General features: G+C 45.3%; 1 protein-coding gene across 1 annotated transcript; it reads left to right on the top strand.

Annotated features, from left to right (window-relative positions):
- Positions 1 to 13,229: 13,229 nt before the first annotated feature.
- slc35d3 (solute carrier family 35 member D3) lies at positions 13,230 to 17,185 on the top strand. The gene is made up of 2 exons (XM_043687496.2): positions 13,230 to 13,665; positions 14,807 to 17,185. Exons 1-2 carry the CDS (start codon positions 13,230 to 13,232, stop codon positions 15,526 to 15,528), a joined length of 1,158 nt encoding a protein of 385 aa, XP_043543431.1. The 3' UTR covers positions 15,529 to 17,185.
- Positions 17,186 to 17,409: the final 224 nt, after the last annotated feature.

Here is a 17,409-nt window from a genome sequence, read left to right as displayed (position 1 = left end):
TCTTTATTTCATCAATGGTTAAGCAATGGTTTTTCTCGGCCAGGCTGCCTGATGCAATATGTTGATGATTTGCTTCAGCAAGCAGGAGCCGAACAGGAGCATTACCAGCTCCTGCATGAGTTGTTGCAACTGCTAAAGGAGCTTGGGTTAAACGTGAATCTGAAAAAGGCTCAGATAATGAGATAGGAAGTGAATTAATGAGAAATGGTATTAACACCAGGAAAAGAGAGAGAAACAAACAAAGAATTCAAACAGCAGCTAGATTTTCTATCCCAACAGATGTGAAGGGATTGAGATAATTGATTGGGTATTGGAGAGACTATATTGATGGTTTTGCCACAAGAGCAGCACCAGAGAGTCATAGAGATGTACAGCACGGAAACAGACCCTTTGGTCCAACTCGTCCATGTCGACCAGATATCCCAACTCAATCTAGTCCCACCTGCCAGCACCTGGTCCATATCCCTCCAAACCCTTCCTATTCATATACACATCCAGATGCCTTTTAAATGTTGCAATCCACCACTTCATCTGGCAGCTCATTCCATACACGTATCACCCTCTGAGTGAAAAAGTCGTCCCTTAGGTCTCTTTTACATCTTTTCCCTCTCACTTTAAACCTATGACCTCTAATTCTGGACTCCCGCACCCCAGGGAAAAGACTTTGCCTATTTATCCGATCTATGCCCCTCATGATTTTATAAATCTCTATTACATCACCCCTGAGCCTGCGTCGCTCCAGGGAAAGCAGCCCGGTCCTATTCAACCTCTCCCTATAGCTCAAATCCTCCAACCCTAGCAACATCCTTGTAAGTCTTTTCTGAACCCTTTCAAGTTTCACAACATATTTCTGATAGGAAGGAGACCAGAATTGCACACAATATTCCAACAGGGGCCTAACCAATGTCCTGTACAGCCGCAACATGACCTCCCAATTCCTGTATTCAATACTCAATATTAGTGATGTTACTGAAGAAAAATACCTCATGGGGATGGAAGCCAGAATAGTAGCTTTGAAACAGGGCTTGGCGAGCGCTCCTGCCCTAAAATCCCCAAAGCCAGCTAAACCATTCTCCCTGGAGGTGGCTGTGACAAGTTTCACAATATCGGTGGTCTTATTGCAAGAGGTGCATAGTTATGCCAGTAGAGCAATGGAACATGGCATGTGAAAAGCATTTACTGGCAGTATTCTGGGGAGTGCAGCATTTTACCTACATTATAAGGTTGAACTCATTGATAATGTTAACAGAACATACACCCATTCAGATGCTGCTGGATGGACATACTAATGCTGGCACAGTGAGTCAAAACAGAATTGCCTAATGGACACTTATTATAAAGTAAAAAGGGGTAAAAGTACTAACATGTTAGCAGATAACTTAATTTACCAGAAGACACCCCATGAATGTCAGATGGGTGATAGAAAATGATCCCCGGCATCATTTATATCGAAGCAAAAAGAGGGGAGGGAAATGGTAAAGAGAAGACAGGGAATACCCAAGTCAAAAGGTGTGGTGCAGGAAAAGCACAGCCAGTCAGGCAGCACCCGAGGAGCAGGAGAGTCAATGTTTCAAGCATAAACTCTTCATTAGGAATTTTGGGGAGTTGGGTGAGGTGGGTGGGGGGGAAGAGATAACTGGGAGGGGGGTGGGGCTGGGGGCAATGTAGTTGGGAATATGACAGGTAGATGAAGGTGGAGTGTGATGATGATAAGTCAGAGTGGAGGGTGGAGTGGATAGGTCGTAAGGAAGATGGACAGGTAAGACATTGCAAGAGGGCAGTGTTGAGTTGGAGGGTGGGATCTTGGATAAGGTGAGGGGGGAGAGGGGAGATCAGGAAACTGGTGATATCGACATTGATCCCATATGTTTGGAGAGTCCCAAGGCAGAAGATAAGGTGTTCTTCCTCCAGGCATTGGGTGGCTAGAATCTGGTGGAGGAAGAGGCCCAGAACTTCATTAATACCTTCCACCTTGACCTCAAGTTCACCTGGACTATCTCGGACATCTCCCTCCCCTTCCGAGACCTCTCCATTTTCATTTCTGGTGACTGATTCAACACAGACATCTACTACAAACCCACCCACTCCCACAGCTGCCTGCACTACACCTCCTCCCAATGTGCCTCCTGTAAAAACACTATTCCCTACTCTCAATTCCTACACCTCTGCAGCATCTGCTCCAGGAGGACCAATTCCACTCCAAGATATCCCAGATGGCTTCCTACTTCAAGGATTGCAATTTCCCTTCCCATGTGATCAACAATGCCCTCCAGCATATCTCCTCCACTTCCTGCAGCTCCACCCTTGAATCCCATCCCTCCAATCACAACAAGAACACCCCTGGTCTTTACCTTCCACCCCAGCAACATCTGGATACAATGCGTCATCCTCAACATTTCCACCACCTACAGTCAGACCCTACCATTAGAGATATATTTCACTCCCCACTCCTTTGAGCATTCCGTAGAGACCATTCCCTTCACAACTCCCTTGTCAGATCCACGTCCCTCCAACCAGCCCACATCCCACTCCCGGCACCTTCCCCTGCCACTGCAAGAGGTATAAAACCTGCGTTAACACTTGCCCCCTCACCTCCATCCATATCCCCAAAGGATCCTTTCACAGTCAGCAGAGACTTTCCTGTATATCCAGACACCTCATCTGTCAGTTGTTCTCAATGTGGTCTCCTCTACATTGGGGAGACAGGATGCCAACTTGCGGAATGCTTCAGAGAACATTTCCAGGACACACGCACCAATCAACCTCACCGTCCTGTAGCTGAACACTTCAACACCCCCTCCTATGCCGCCAAGGGCATGCAAGTCCTAGCCACCCGCCATCTGGAGGAAAAACACGTCATCTTCCGCCTTGGGACCCTCCGACCACATGGGATCAATGTTGATTTCACCAGTTTTCTGATCTCCCCTCGCTCCACCTTATCCCAGATCCAACCCTCCAACTCGGCACCACCATCTTGAACTGTCCTATCTGTCCATCTTCCTTCCCACCTATCTGCTCTGCCCTCCACTCTGATTTATCACCATTACCCCAACGTTCATCTATCTATCGCAATCTCAGCTACCTTGCCCCCAGTTCCACCCCCATTTACCTCTCAGCTCCCTTGCACACATCTTCACCTACATTCCTGATGACAAGCTTATGCTCAAGATGTCAACTCTCCTGCTCCTCAGATACTGCCTGACCTGCTGTGCTTTTCCAGCACCACACTTTTTGACTCTGATCTCCAGCATCTGCAGTCCTCACTTCCTCCTAGGTAATATCCAAGGCAAGAGACAGACAGAGTGGACAAACAGGAGGCTGGAAGAACACAGCAAGCCAGGCAGCATCAGGAGTTTCAGGTGTGACCTTCTTCAGTCCTGAAAGGTTGACTTCTCCACCTCCTATTGCTGCCTGGCTTTCTGTGTTCTTCCAGCCTCCTGTTTATCTACATTGGATTTCAGCATCTGCAATTGTTTTGCCTCTAATGAAGGGACAGACAGAGACAGAAATAGGAGAACAGCAAAGGAATAGCAAATCACCCTTCAAAGGTTTTGTTGACAGCTCTTCATCTGTACAGGATGGAGAATGGAGAACTGGCTGTGGGAGCAACATGGGAGATGAACAAGGATGGGAAGTGGATAATTTAGCCTTTAATCTGCCAAAGACCATTAAAGCTCAAACAGCTGAGTTGGCAGCAGTGGCATATATAGTGAGCCACCCAGATAAACTCCCCCCAGAATCGACTATCTATTGAGATAGTGTGTACGTGTACAACAGCCTGACGGAGTACTTACCGTGTGGGAGATGAAAGGCTTTGTGTCAGCAGATGAGAAGGGCCTACCGTCCGCCCAATTGCTGAGGTATATCTTTGAAAAGGCAAAGGAATATGGAGTGTTCAAAGTAAAAGTACATTCCAAGTTATCACCAGAGAGAAACAGACAGATGAATGAGCCAAACAAGCGGCAACAGCTGGAGAAAAAACGGCAGCCACAGGTCAAGGAAATCGGAGCGCCCGAAGAGAAAGAAGTGGTCCGATTGTTTTATCAGGAGAATAAAGAAAGGATAAAGAATTACAAAAGGTTTTGGGAAGGAAGAAGTCAGAGGAATATAAGGAATGAAAAGGCATATATGTAAAAGAGGGTGCGGTACAGTGCGAAGGGAAATGTGTCGTACCGGAGGGAGGAAGGGATCCGATGATTTATTAGCATCATGAACAGAATCTGGGTCCAGCAGCTTCCCCATCGTCTTCCAACCTCTTAAGGGTCAGATCGACTCCTCAGGCTCAGCAGTAGAAATGAAAATGAAGGAAAAACGAAACCGGAAACAAAGTGGCTGAAACATCACGCTCCAACTGAAATGGATGAGGGGACGGGATAGGAGGCTGGCGCCAGCGCTTTTTGTACATGAATTGACTGAGGGGGTGAAGAGATTAGCACTATAAATGCAATAAAAGGAATACAATCCGATTGACTGCACGTAAGAGCAGAAACTACATTTGTTTTGTAGGAGGAAGAATCGTTATGAGAATGTGAAAGATCATTATTGTTGTTATCCTTGGATTGAGGGTTTCTTCCACAGTGAATACTTTTACTGATATTTTTTATGAACTGGAGGGAAAACACTGGTTGATTGTGAGAAATGCACATTATATATTCGATCAAATCTCACGGTAATAGGCGTGTGTTGGGAGGAGGGTTGTGTTTTTTGTATCGCCATGGTGTGTCCTTGGGAGGTTCTGAGCCCAAACTCCAATCTTTGCCCGAGTGGCCAAGAAAGCAGAAATATCTGTTACATGGTCTGCAAAAAAATTAGTGCTTAGGGAATCTTTCTTGGTTCAAGGTAAAATATCCCGAGAGTCCGAAACTGCGTGTAATTCCCAGTCCAGTAGATTGGATCAGCGTGGAATGTAGGTCTCAGGTTATCCCAAGGTTCAGCGAGGAAAATTAGGCATGTGTCTAGCGACAGGATCAACTTTCATGTTTTTAGGGGAATCCCGCCCACTACTACAGTGGAAGTAGGGTTAGTTTTAGAAGAAATGGAAGAGACTGCTGTTGTAGCTCCAGGATATAGACACGTTCAGGTAGTGTTTAACCTATCGAATATACAGGTGCCATCCTGGTGTGATAGCACAATACGGCCAGCTCTTCGACCACCTTACTCCGGAGCCAACTTGGTCGAGGTGAAAAAAAATAAAAAAAGGAGGACGAGAGGGTTAAGAGAGTTAGCGAGAGCAGACTAAGCCTCAGGGGTAGCCACTGTTAACACCCTTGGCATAGCAGAATTGGAGGCTCAGCTAAGTTCCCTCCAGGCAAGGATAATAGAATCAAGAAAAGACTGGTGGGATAGAACGGCAAATGGCACAGGTAACCCTGAGCACCATCAACATGTTGAAACCCCTTCAGAATATTACCAATGAGATTATAAACAGGGTTGCTTATGGGGCAACCCACAGTAATAAAGCGGCATTTTGTTCATTATGGACCAGCTGGCTCCTGTCAATGATTAGCACAAATATGTTGCAGTTACATGCTCAGAGAGCACCAGACTGGGTGTCGGATGAGCAACTAAGGACATGGGGGTGGGGAAAAAATGCCCCCATGTCACCTCAGAAGCCTCACTCTCACCGACCGGGCCTTGCGTACCAATGATGATAATAAAGGTGCATTGGTGCGGTGCTTCATATACCCAAACATGGGGACAATCTGACACACTCCCTAATGCAAATTCATAATGTGGCAAATACCATGAAGGACCTTGGATATCATTAAGTAAGCCACCAATCCATGCTATAGTTCTAGATGGAATCAAAGGGGTGGGGGGATTTGTCCCAGTGCCATTCAAGAGGGAAACCACTGAGCATATCTGGAAAAAAATGATTCAAGAGCTAACTCAGGGTGGATTTGCCTCTTGTAAAAACTGCTCATTGTCCAACCTGCCAGTGAATACCTAAACTTTTCTTAAGTATGCCTTAGTAAGAAAAACATACTATGTCATCACGGCAGCCTCAGGAAACCAAAAAAAGGAGGGATCGGCCGTGCCTTAGATGGACAGAATGTGGTTATCAGCAATAAGTCTTCTGATTTAACCAGGAGCCAGCAAATTTTGTTTAAGCCAGAGCCCCATGAGAAACTGTGCATAACTCGTACCCGTCCACGCAAATGATACAGACAATGATTTACAACGTTTCATAACTTACTGAATCTATTCCATACTTCACTGCACACTGAGTGAAGATCAGGTTTGAAGTAAAGGGGGTAAGGTTTCTGGAACAAAATTGGGAATTGGAGACTGAACACTTAGGTTCATCCGTGGATCCGAACAATGTCTCGTGATTGTTTTACTACAATTTGCTATACTTACTGTTGCAATAATCTTGTTTTGTTTGTTAAAACGAGAAGTTAAGAAATGGAAGGGACTGACAACAGGGCTTGGTCTCAGATGCCAAAGGTTACTTGTATGGGAGAGGTTCGTAATGGTTGCTTATTATCGAGTAGGAATAATGTAAACGTAACTAATTCAAGTATTTCCTACTATTCGTTCGTTATTTGTATTAATATCATGTGTATCTTACAAGATGTGGAAAGGATATAATAATGTATTTGCTGTAGAGCAAATGAACTTGTAGCTTTTTAACATTTGTGACTATCGTTTTGATAAGTACAATGATCTAAATGGCATTTCAAATAACACAAGTGAGGCAATGTTTTGTTGAGAATACATTGCTGCAAGAAAGTAATGCTCACCACTGCCTGGAGGTACCTTGGAAGATGTAACAAACCCAATAGGGATGATCCTCAGATAAATGTTTGGATCAAAGGAGGGAGATGTTGGATAAGGAACTAATAAAGTTAAAAATCACACAACACCAGGTTATCGTCCAACAGCTTTATTTGGCAGCACGAGCTTTCGAAGCGTCAGGTGGTTGTGGAGCAGGACCATAAGACACAGAATTTATAGCAACAGGATTGCAGTGTCCGTGGAATTTAATAATCAACAAATTTAGCTTAAGTCTTTCATCTTTTAGAATGATCATGTTAGTTTTGGTACTTCACATGTAAATCGCAGAACCTTTTTTTAAAGTTACATTCCCAAGGTAGCTTTAACAATAGCTGCCTTCTCAGCTCAGGTAATATGTTGAAGGTGTGAGGTTAACGTCTGTCTGTGTCTCAGTGTTAGGTCAGACTGATTCTATTTCTAAAGTGGGATTTACACCTTCACCTTCAGACTTTAACCTTACACCTTCAATGCATCTGAGCTGAGATGGCACCTATTGCTGAAGCTACCTTGGGAATGTAACTTCAAAAAAACGTTCTGTGTTTTACATATGAAGTACCAAAACTAACATGATCATTTTAAAAGATGAATGACTTAAGCTAAATTGGTTTAATATTACATTCCATGGACACTGCAATCCGGTTGCTATAAATTCTGTGTGGTATGGTCCTGCTCCACAACCACCTGATGAAGATAAAAATCACACAACACCAGGTTATAGTCCAACAGGTTTAATTGGAAGCACTAGCGTTCGGAGCGACGCCCCTTCATCAGGTGATAGTGCTCACTATCACCTGATGAAGGAGCGACGCTCCGAAAGCTAGTGCTTCCAATTAAACCTGTTGGACTATAACCTGGTGTTGTGTGATTTTTATCTTGGTACACTCCAGTCCAACACTGGCATCTCCAAATCATGACCTGATGAAGAAGTAGTGCTTTGAAAGCTATTTCTTCCAAATAAACCTGTTGCATTATAACCTGGTGTTGTGTGATTTTTAACTTTGTCCACCCAGTACAACACCGGCACCTCCAAATCCAAACCTCCGATGGGTTGGTATGTGAATAGAATTATGCTGAGTTATTCAGGTCTGCCAAGAGATAAAACTGCAGGAATTCAGTAGCTGCTGTCTCTACCAAAAAAGGCATACATTTGGACGAAATATTTCGGGTTACTCATTTACATGGATAATTGCAAATAAGGCATACACTTGGCACATAAACCTGTGTATAAAGCAGCCCAGAAACCCCCTGATTGTTCGCCGTAATTTCGAAGACTCACATTGTAAGAAGCACTCTACGTCAAGAGGCGTGGTGAAGACAGCGAGCAGAGTTTTAGCCTGGCCAGCTGCCAACTCTTCTGAGTAAAAACGTTTTGGGTAAGTTGCAGAAATCAGAGTGGTGAAAGACAGTGATTCAAAATATCTCTAGTAGTTCAAGGTGTGTTATTTGTTTAATACTTAATAAATTAATGGCATTTCAACAGCTCGAAGTGTCTCTGCTGTATCTTTGTCTATGTATATACTGTTGTCTCTCAGAGACGGGCTAACACCAAGAACTAATATTTTGTCAAAAAAGCCTTCCAATAGTCACAAACAATATACAGTAGGTTCAGAGCTCAGTAAATTGCAACACCGCAAGAACTGGAAAACTGGTGGAACTCAAGCTGTGGACCTAGATAAAGGGAGAGGATTTGCAGAAGACATTGTCACAGACACATCAAAATGCAATACATATATGACTGAGTGAGTCATCATTTCCATAGTTATTTGTATGTCCAATGGTTAATAATTTAGATATTTTACAAGGTTCCTAAAGAATCAAGAGAGAACTGGAAACTCCTTCAAAAATACCAGAAATTTCATATTTCCTTTTCTTGCTTGGAAGTTAGCTATTAAGGCATTTTGCTGTTTAATAGTTGTTCAAATCAATTAGGATATGGAAGGAATTTATGGCTTCTCAAGAGATGAAGCAGCTTTGTGCAGATTTTTGCCGGTCCGTAATAATTCTAAGGTAATGCTACTTCTCAATACTGAACCCACTGTGTATCTATTGATACCATATTTTTCATCCTTTCAAGGCAGCCCCTTGGAACTGAAGGTGAGCAGCTCTGCTTTGTTTCAATTAACTTAGCATTAGTGATAAATCCAATGAACAATCCATAACCTCCATAGGACTGATGGTGTTTGAGTTGTTGGGAGGTTTGCATCCACTCTCCATTGCCTTGAGATGTTCCAGTGACTCTTGGTGCACTTGGTGCCTTCCTGAATGAATTTTCTCCATTTTGATCAGTCATAAACAAGGGATTTCAATAAGTTGGTGGGGATGTTTGGCCACTTCAGAGATGCTTCTGCTGTTCTATTCAAGTCTCCAAACACAATGTAGTTCTGTGTAGAGCAGTTGCTTTGGGAGTCTGATGTCAGGCATAGAAATTACATATCCAACCCAAACAGCTCTAATTGAGCGGATACGTTGGGACATTTTTCACCGGAGTGTAGGAGGTTGACAGATGACCTTATAGAGATTTATAAAATATTCAGGGGCATAGATAAGGTGAATGGCAAGTGTAATTTCTCTATCTGAGGGATTCCAAGACTAGGGGGCATACTTTTAAGGTGAGAGGGGAAAGATTTATAAAAGCCATCAGGGGCAATTTTTTTACACAGAGTGGTTTGTGTTTGGAATGAACTTCCAGAGGAAGTAATGGATGTGGGTACAATTACAATTTCTAAACAGCATTTAGATAAGTACATGAATAAGAAATGTTTGGAGGGATATGGTAAGTGCAGGTAGGTGGGACTAGTTTAGTTTGGGATTATGGTTGGTATGCATTGGTTGGACCTGTATGACTCTATGACTCTATGCGTGATTATTGCCTCAATATTGAGCATTTGGCTTGAGAGATGACATTGTTGCTGGACCATTTTTCTTGGATGACTGTGTAAAAGCACCATTGGTGGTTTTTCTCTTGTACTTCAACGTGTTTTTAATCATCTTGTTCAGACATATTCTGACTCACCTCCAAGGCTGGTGGACATGAAACTTTCAGCAGAGGGAGGGACCCTACACTGTGCAGTCAGATCCCTCTCTCTCAGGTTTTCATACAAAACTTGCAAGCTGCTATTCTAGCATATCGTAAATTAGTAAATGTAGGGGAGTGGGTCTGGTTGGGTTAGTCTTCAGAGGGTTGGTGTGGACTTGTTGGGCCGAAGGGCCTGTTTCCATACTGTATGGAATCTAATCATATCATTTTTAAATTTGGTATTTGTGCTTAAGCCTGTTTTAGGGTGTGGATGACAGCCCAAAATTACTTGAGTTGAATATATTGGCCAGGCACACCCAAGTGGTGGATTGATATAGATAGGAAGATTGATAGGTTAAGATAATAATTCACTCAGCATAGCAGGAAAATATAGACTAGGATCATGAAAACATTTTCCACATTTAACAGCAGGTTGCAACAAGTCATATTCTTTAGGTCTGGCTTTAATTCTCTCATAATTGATAAATCTATCTCCGTCATGTCATTTCACAGTCTCACGCATTATTTTTCTTGCTTACGTGAACTCTGGCACTCATGCACACACTCATACTTTCCACTGCTGTGGGGTTCAGGAGCCTAGCTCACAGGGCAAACCGACGGCCAAGCCTGCATTTTTCCAGCAGCACTTCCTTTGCAATTGTAACTGGCCGCCTCTGTGCTCAGTGCTCTCTGAAGAATGGCAGTTGGGATCCAGTAACTACAGGCATTGGAGCCTCAGCTGCCACATCAGAAGAGATGGACTCTGCTGAGGAGGCGGGGGGCTGTAAGGGCACCTTAACACGGAGGCAAATCATTCTATTAAAAATAATGAGAGGCAAAGCCTTACCTCCCTGCAAAATGCTGATTGGACCACTTTGCCCCTGTCTTCACTGTCTTCTTAGACTACTGCATGGAAGTTGTCTCCATGGAGGTAGCATGTGGCATGGCAGTGGGGCTGGTGCACTGAATCTCCCTCACTGGACACTCGCGATCTTGCCATGGTGTTAGCCTCATGATCCTGGTGAGTGAAAAGTGTGGATTCCATGCACTGTCGGGACTGAACGGTTTTGAAGCTAAAACATCTCAGAATGACCTTTTCAGGTATCTCATTCCCTTCTCTGGCAAATCCATAGGAACTTCCAGCTGGTAAAGCCACGAGAAGTCAGAGTCTTAATCCAATGTTAATTTTGAGTCTTCTAGACTTTGAAAGTTTTCAACAGTTGGAGTGACTTCATGCTCCTGATGCTGTCTGGAGTGAGGAGTGTCTGGGGCAAGGGTTCCATTTTGGGTTCCCACCTCCAGGCTTCAGGATGGTAAGAAAATGGCGTAAAATGCGTCAGTGGGTGAAACTGCGTGGCCACCTTCACGTAGGCTAGGCAGAGTACTATGGGTGTGCATGGTGCCTCGGTGTTCTTACACACTTCTGGAGGAAATGGGACTTGAATCCAGGCCTCCTGGCCCAGTACTAGGAACACTACTATTGCACCACAAGAGCCCCATGGTATCTTGGTCACTGTTGGTGTGTGGTGGGGTAAGGTGGGCAGGGTGAGTGTCAGGTATGGTGCTGAACTTGGATAAGAAACTGAAGGAGCTCTCTCTCTGTATTAGATCAGCGTCTCCTGGCCTGGGAGGTGCAAAGCTAGATCCAGTAACTACAGGCACTGGAGCCTCAGCTGCCACATCAGAAGAGATGGACTCTGCTGAGGAGGCGGGGGGCTGTGAGGGCACCTTAACACGGAGGCAAATCATGGAGCAGCCGTAAGAAGAAGTCTGCGTTGAAGTGACACCCGTCTCTGACAGTGCTGTTCCTTCAGCCTGAGACACATGAGGGACCAGCTTGGGGGGGGTGGGGTGGGGGCTGCACAAACTCGGGGACTGAGTTGGCTGGAGACAGCGGCCACTCGACACTGTTCCTTTCTGCAGTCCCCAGCAGATTGGGAAGAAGTTTCTAAGCCTTTGTCGGGCTTCGATCTTAGCGACTTGCATCTTTAAGGTGGGGGGGGGGGGGAGCTAATTTGGATGGCGCCCTTGGCTCCTCTCTAACCTGAGGAGATGCTGACTGCGCGTTGGCTTGCTGTAGCCACACTGAACCCACCGCCGGGACTGGGCATCAGGCACAACCCTCTTCCAACACCATGATCCGGGCCTTCCCACCCACAGAGAGATCTCTGTGACCCCCTGAGATCGCTTCCCCTGGGGGCTTCTCTGCACTGCTCACCTCCACCTGGCTCGCGAAGCCTGACTCTGAGAAATCCAATTCGGGAGTGGCAGGAATGACTGCAGATGGATTTTCCCAGTCAATCTGTAGCGACAGCAGAGCTGGGACTGGAGAGTTGCCCAGAAATAAAATGCAAATAAAAAAGGACATTTGGAAAGGAGCACAATTGCAAGCGAAGAAATAACTGAAAAGTTAGCATTTGTATCAAAAAGAACAGAAAGGGGCGGAAATGATAGTTGGCAGAGAATATTTTATTTCTATACTGATATTAAATAATGTTCAGTCAAGTGTCGACAATTTCTATTGTACTTTTGGTAAAAGTATCAGTGGCAATTTCCATCTTGTCATCTGCTCGTAATCTTTGGAAATATAAACAGAAAGGGTTGGGAAAACTCAGCAGAATGTGCAACATCTGGGGAGAGAGGCACAGTTAACCTTTCGACTTTTGGTTTTGCTGATTTTCTGACATGAAAATTCTGGACATCTTAAATCTTTGTCCTTTAATTATCAAAATAGAACTAACTATTTGAGAGAGAGAGAGAGACTGGGCATTTCCAAGCAGTTGTCTCCATTGTAGCATTTTACAGAGTTAGAACCAGATGTGGGAGGTCACTGATATCTTTATTGCACTGTTGTATCTATTCAATTTGCTCTTGGCTCCGCCGGCTTTGCAGTCGGCACGGGAAATATTTTACCCTGAGCACTTTTACACTTTGCATCGAACAAGGGGGAAAGCTGCACTCGGCTCAGTGACCAGTTTTGATGAATTTCGCGTAAGATTTCATTCAGCCAGTAAACCTCTTGGTGGTTGTGACCGCCAGGGTGTTTGCTGTTAACTGAATCCTGCAGGGTTTTTATTTTTGACTTGACTGAGGACCCCAGGGCACTGACTCACCGCAAGGTTTACAGTACAGCTGTGAACAAGAGATTCGTTTTAAAAGGAACTAAGTACTTACATAATTAAGTAAATGCAAAAGTGCAGATTCAACTAGTTTTCGTGCGTCAGTAGCCCCCGGGTCTTGCACATTTGACTTTGCAGCAATTGGAACCATCAATAAAATATTCAATTCGGAGAATTGATGTCCCTCCCCTCCCCAACCCCCGACACACACACACACACACCCCGCCTCCCTCTAGTTTAATGAATGGAAGTTTAAAGCTGATCGCGGTAGTGTGTTGGTGACAGCCGGTACTGAGGGACTGCACGGATGCGGAAGGATGCAGTGCTGCAAGGGCCGCCTGCTGGGCATCTCGGTGGCCGTAGCCCACGGTGTGTTCTCCGGCTCCCTGAACATCCTGTTGAAGCTGCTGATCTCTCGCTACAATTTTCACTTCCTGACGCTGGTGCAGTGCCTGACCAGCAGCACCGCCGCTCTGAGCCTGGAGCTGCTCCGCAGGCTCGGCAGGATCGACGTGCCCCCCTTCAGCCTGAGTCTGGCCAAAGTGTTCGCCGGGGTCACGCTGCTGTCCACGCTGCAGTCCTGCTTGACCCTGTGGTCCCTCCGGGGCCTCAGCCTACCCATGTACGTTGTTTTCAAGCGCTGCCTACCTCTGGTCACTTTAACCATTGGGGTGTTTGTCCTGAAGAATGGTGTTCCCTCCCTCGGTGTGTGTGCAGCGGTCTTTCTAACGACCTGTGGAGCTGCTTTAGCAGGTCAGTATCAGTCCGTATTCTCTCCTGCCACCCCATCCCCACCCAATGGCCACTGCAGTTTGCACATTGTTTTGTTTTGGTTTTTACTCGTGTGAGTGAATTAAAAATGAGCAAAGATTTATTGGCAACCGGCGCTATGGCAGAGGATGAATTGCACCAAACTTTCCCATTGGTTACACAATGTGTCGGAAAATGCCAGCGATTGCACTTCGCTATTATCCCCCGGGGGTCAATAACCCGGGAGCAGTGTGACCTGAAACCGGACAATGAAGATTGTGTTCCAAGAGAAATTTAACTATTTCCAAACTCTTATAGTTTTAAAAGTCAACATCATCTTTAGAAAAGAGTTTCCAAATCAACCCGTTCCGAGACGTTACAAAGATACAGTGGCCCTAGTCCCAACGGACTTTAGGGATATCTCACTGGGGAGAAATGTCTGCTAGTGATTTCACCTGAAGGTCATCACTCCTCAGGCCAGGGGAGAGGTTCAGGAAGGCAGTCTTTCCACTGGGATGGGAATTGAACCCACCCATTAGCTGTCCAGTCATCTGCCCACTAGATATGTTACTGCACACCTCTGGAGCAGATGGGATGAGAAACTCGGTGTCCTGGCTCAGAGGTGGGGACACTAGCAGTCAGCCTCAAGGACCTATACTATAGACTGTCCATCAATAACCTATACTATAGACTGTCCATCAAGGACCTATACTATAGACTAGGGTCTAGGTTAGAGTGGTGCTGGAAAAGTACAGCAGGTCAGGCAGTATCCGAGGAGCAGGAAAATCGACGTTTCGGGCAAAAGCCCTTCATCAGGAATAGAGGCAGGGTGCCTGCAGAGTGGAGAGATAAATGAGAGGGGAGTGGGGGTGGGGAGAAAGTAGCATAGAGTACAATAGGTGAATGGGGGCTGGGCTCTGGTTTCCAGCATCTGCAGTCCTTGTTTTACCTATACTGTAGACTGTCCATCAATAACCTATACTATAGGCTCTCCATCAGTCTAGCCCCTCACTGTGATCAAAGGTTTGAATATATGACAAACCGCTTCCTAACTTTCTCTCGTTCCGGTGTTACTTCTCCCCAAGTCCCTGGCGCCCACATGCCTGCTGTTGGTTCTCAGGAGTTGGTGTGTTGTGTTTTCCAGGAGTTGGTGATCTCTCGGGGGATCCGGTGGGTTATGTGACCGGGATCCTGGCAGTGCTGGTGCATGCTGCCTATCTGGTGGTGATCCAGAAGACCGGCCATGAGCATCCGTATGGCCCCCTGACTGCCCAGTACGCCATCGCCATCAGCGCCTCGCCCGTGCTGCTGCTCTGCAGCTTTGCCAGCCTGGATGCCATCAAGATCTGGTCGTACCCGCCCTGGCACGATGCCACGTTCAGCTGTGTGTTCGCCTCCTGCATTCTGATTGGCTGCCTCATGAACTTCACCACCCTGCACTGCACTTACCTCAACTCGGCGGTGACCACCAGCTTCGTCGGCGTGGTCAAGAGCATCGTCACCATCACGGTGGGCATGCTGGCATTCCGGGACGTGGCGCCCACCTCCCTGTTCATTGCCGGCGTGGTGGTTAACACTGTGGGCTCAGTCACCTATTGCATCGTCAAGTTCTTCGAGACGAGGCAACAAGCCAAGTATGAGGACCTGGAGGAGCTGGATAAGGAGGACGAGGAAGGTTTAACCGAGTCTCCCAGCGTCACCCCTCAAATGCATGAACTGCAGGAAGATGCCAACGCACGGGCAATGCCCAATGGAAGCCTGCAGGCTGACCACAACCCACTGACTGAAAATTATATCGGGGTCTGGAGGCTATTGAGACGCCTGCAACTTTTCCGGAAGGATCCTCCAGTTCAGGAATCTCAATAAATCCCAACCTTTCCTTAGATTTGGGAATAGCCGAGACAGGTTAATATAGTGTAACAGTTCTCACTCCTACTCCCCACCAGACCAATTTAAGGATTACATTGCCAGAATTTGGCTTTCAGGAGTGAAAATGGATTTGTGGGGAATATATTGCCCTGAATGTGGGCTGTTTCTTTTTCTGGTAACACGGTAAACCCGGGGGTGGTTAAAATTCTGCAAAGCGGATGTCACCCCAAACAGCGAGGAATCTTCCCTGCTGCTCTCTATCTCGAGAGCTGCTCAAAGCAAAACTAACAAAGATAAAAAATCCGAGGTGCATACTCGGCACCTACACCACACAGACTGAACAGGAAGGAAGGGTAGCTCACCATCACCTTCTCTAGAGCAACTAACCGTGGGTGGTAAATCTTAGCCTATCCAGCGCCCCCTGAAAACAATAGGAAACAGATATTAGTGAATTGTGGGTGCACAGGAATGATTATAAACCCATACCCTCATTCTGAGATTCGGTGATGATTACATTATTTGGTGCAATCTGAACTCCGATGTGGAGAGAGTCTGGCCATCTCATGACAGACTCTCCAAGCTGTCAGTAATATTTCAAACTCCCTCTAGAAATTACTTTAGAGGCAGATTAAAAGCGTTCATTCAAATAAAAAAGTACTCCTTTTGCTCATTTGCTGCGCCCTCTCATCTGGTTGAAATTACCTGGAAATCACCTTTAAGATTTGCCCTTTGAAGGAGAAAGGTTAACCTGATGTTCTCACTTTACAAGTAATTGGCACGTGCTTTCCCGCCATGTCCACATCGATGCCGCAACATCCTGACGGTCGCTGTGCCTCTCCTTTTGTAGACATGGTTGGGGAGGAATAGAGCCAGAGATTATCTAGAAGCAGCTGAAGTATTCCCTTCTGACTGCAATCTCTCCCTGTCTCTAATCGAGTGTCAAATCCACCTCAATCGGCCAAATAAACCTCCTCACCAAATCTGTCCTGAATTTGGAGAGATGCTATTTTGGAGATTATCAGGTCCAAGAAAAGTAAGTTTGAAGAAAAAAGTCGAAGAGATTTCATTCATAAACACGCCCATGCTGTAACCTGCATGCAGACGTGAATGAATGAACGAATGAATACGTGGCAAGTGAGTGAGGCTGAGGTCTTCACACATTGAGTTACTTATACACCTGAGTTTAGTCAAGTGGAAATGGAAGCGATATCAGGCCTGAGAGAGATCTAAGCAAAAGTACTCTGGGTGTCACCGTGCACGATATTAATATTAAGGTCAGCTTTTACCAAATGGTGTGATTAATATGTGGGTTCTAAATTGTATTTTTTCAACCGTCAATTTCACGTCAATCTGAGAGATTGAGACCTGTGCCGCGATGCTGTTAGCAATTCACAAGTTACCTCTGGTGCTAAGTTATTGCACTCAGATGAGAATGTTCTCTTTTTAAATGCGATATTATTGAAGATTTTTTTAAATACATGTTTTCGTTCTTTTTTTCTAATACTTTCTGTCGGATGTTGGTGTACGTTATCCTTGACATGTGCGGTAACATAAATCGAATCTGAGCCACAGCTGAAATCTCCTGTCACTGGCTGCGTCAGATTCATTGGTCTTTGTGGAAAAGAATAAAATCTATTGATGTTTTGCACATCCACTTTTTGGGTCAGGCTTTCTCTGTCAACAATTTTGTGAAAAAGTCGCAGTCATTACATTTTTTTTTTCTATCTTTAATCTTTTGAGATTCTTTGACTAGCTAATATCCTAGATTCCTGCTGTTGCGTGCTATCCTTGAATTTCGGGCTCTGAGATTGGAAAACTCTCTCGGAACCTGCCACATTATTGCAGACTTCCACATTTGATAAGATTTTGAAGATCCAA

This window comes from Chiloscyllium plagiosum, unplaced genomic scaffold, assembly GCF_037043375.1.
Source record: "Chiloscyllium plagiosum isolate Xiang-an unplaced genomic scaffold, Cpla_swu_hap1 HiC_scaffold_3, whole genome shotgun sequence".
Classification (NCBI taxonomy): Eukaryota; Metazoa; Chordata; class Chondrichthyes; order Orectolobiformes; family Hemiscylliidae; genus Chiloscyllium; species Chiloscyllium plagiosum.
Note: the sequence above shows the minus strand (reverse complement) of the source record. Positions and strands in the feature narration are given on the sequence as shown.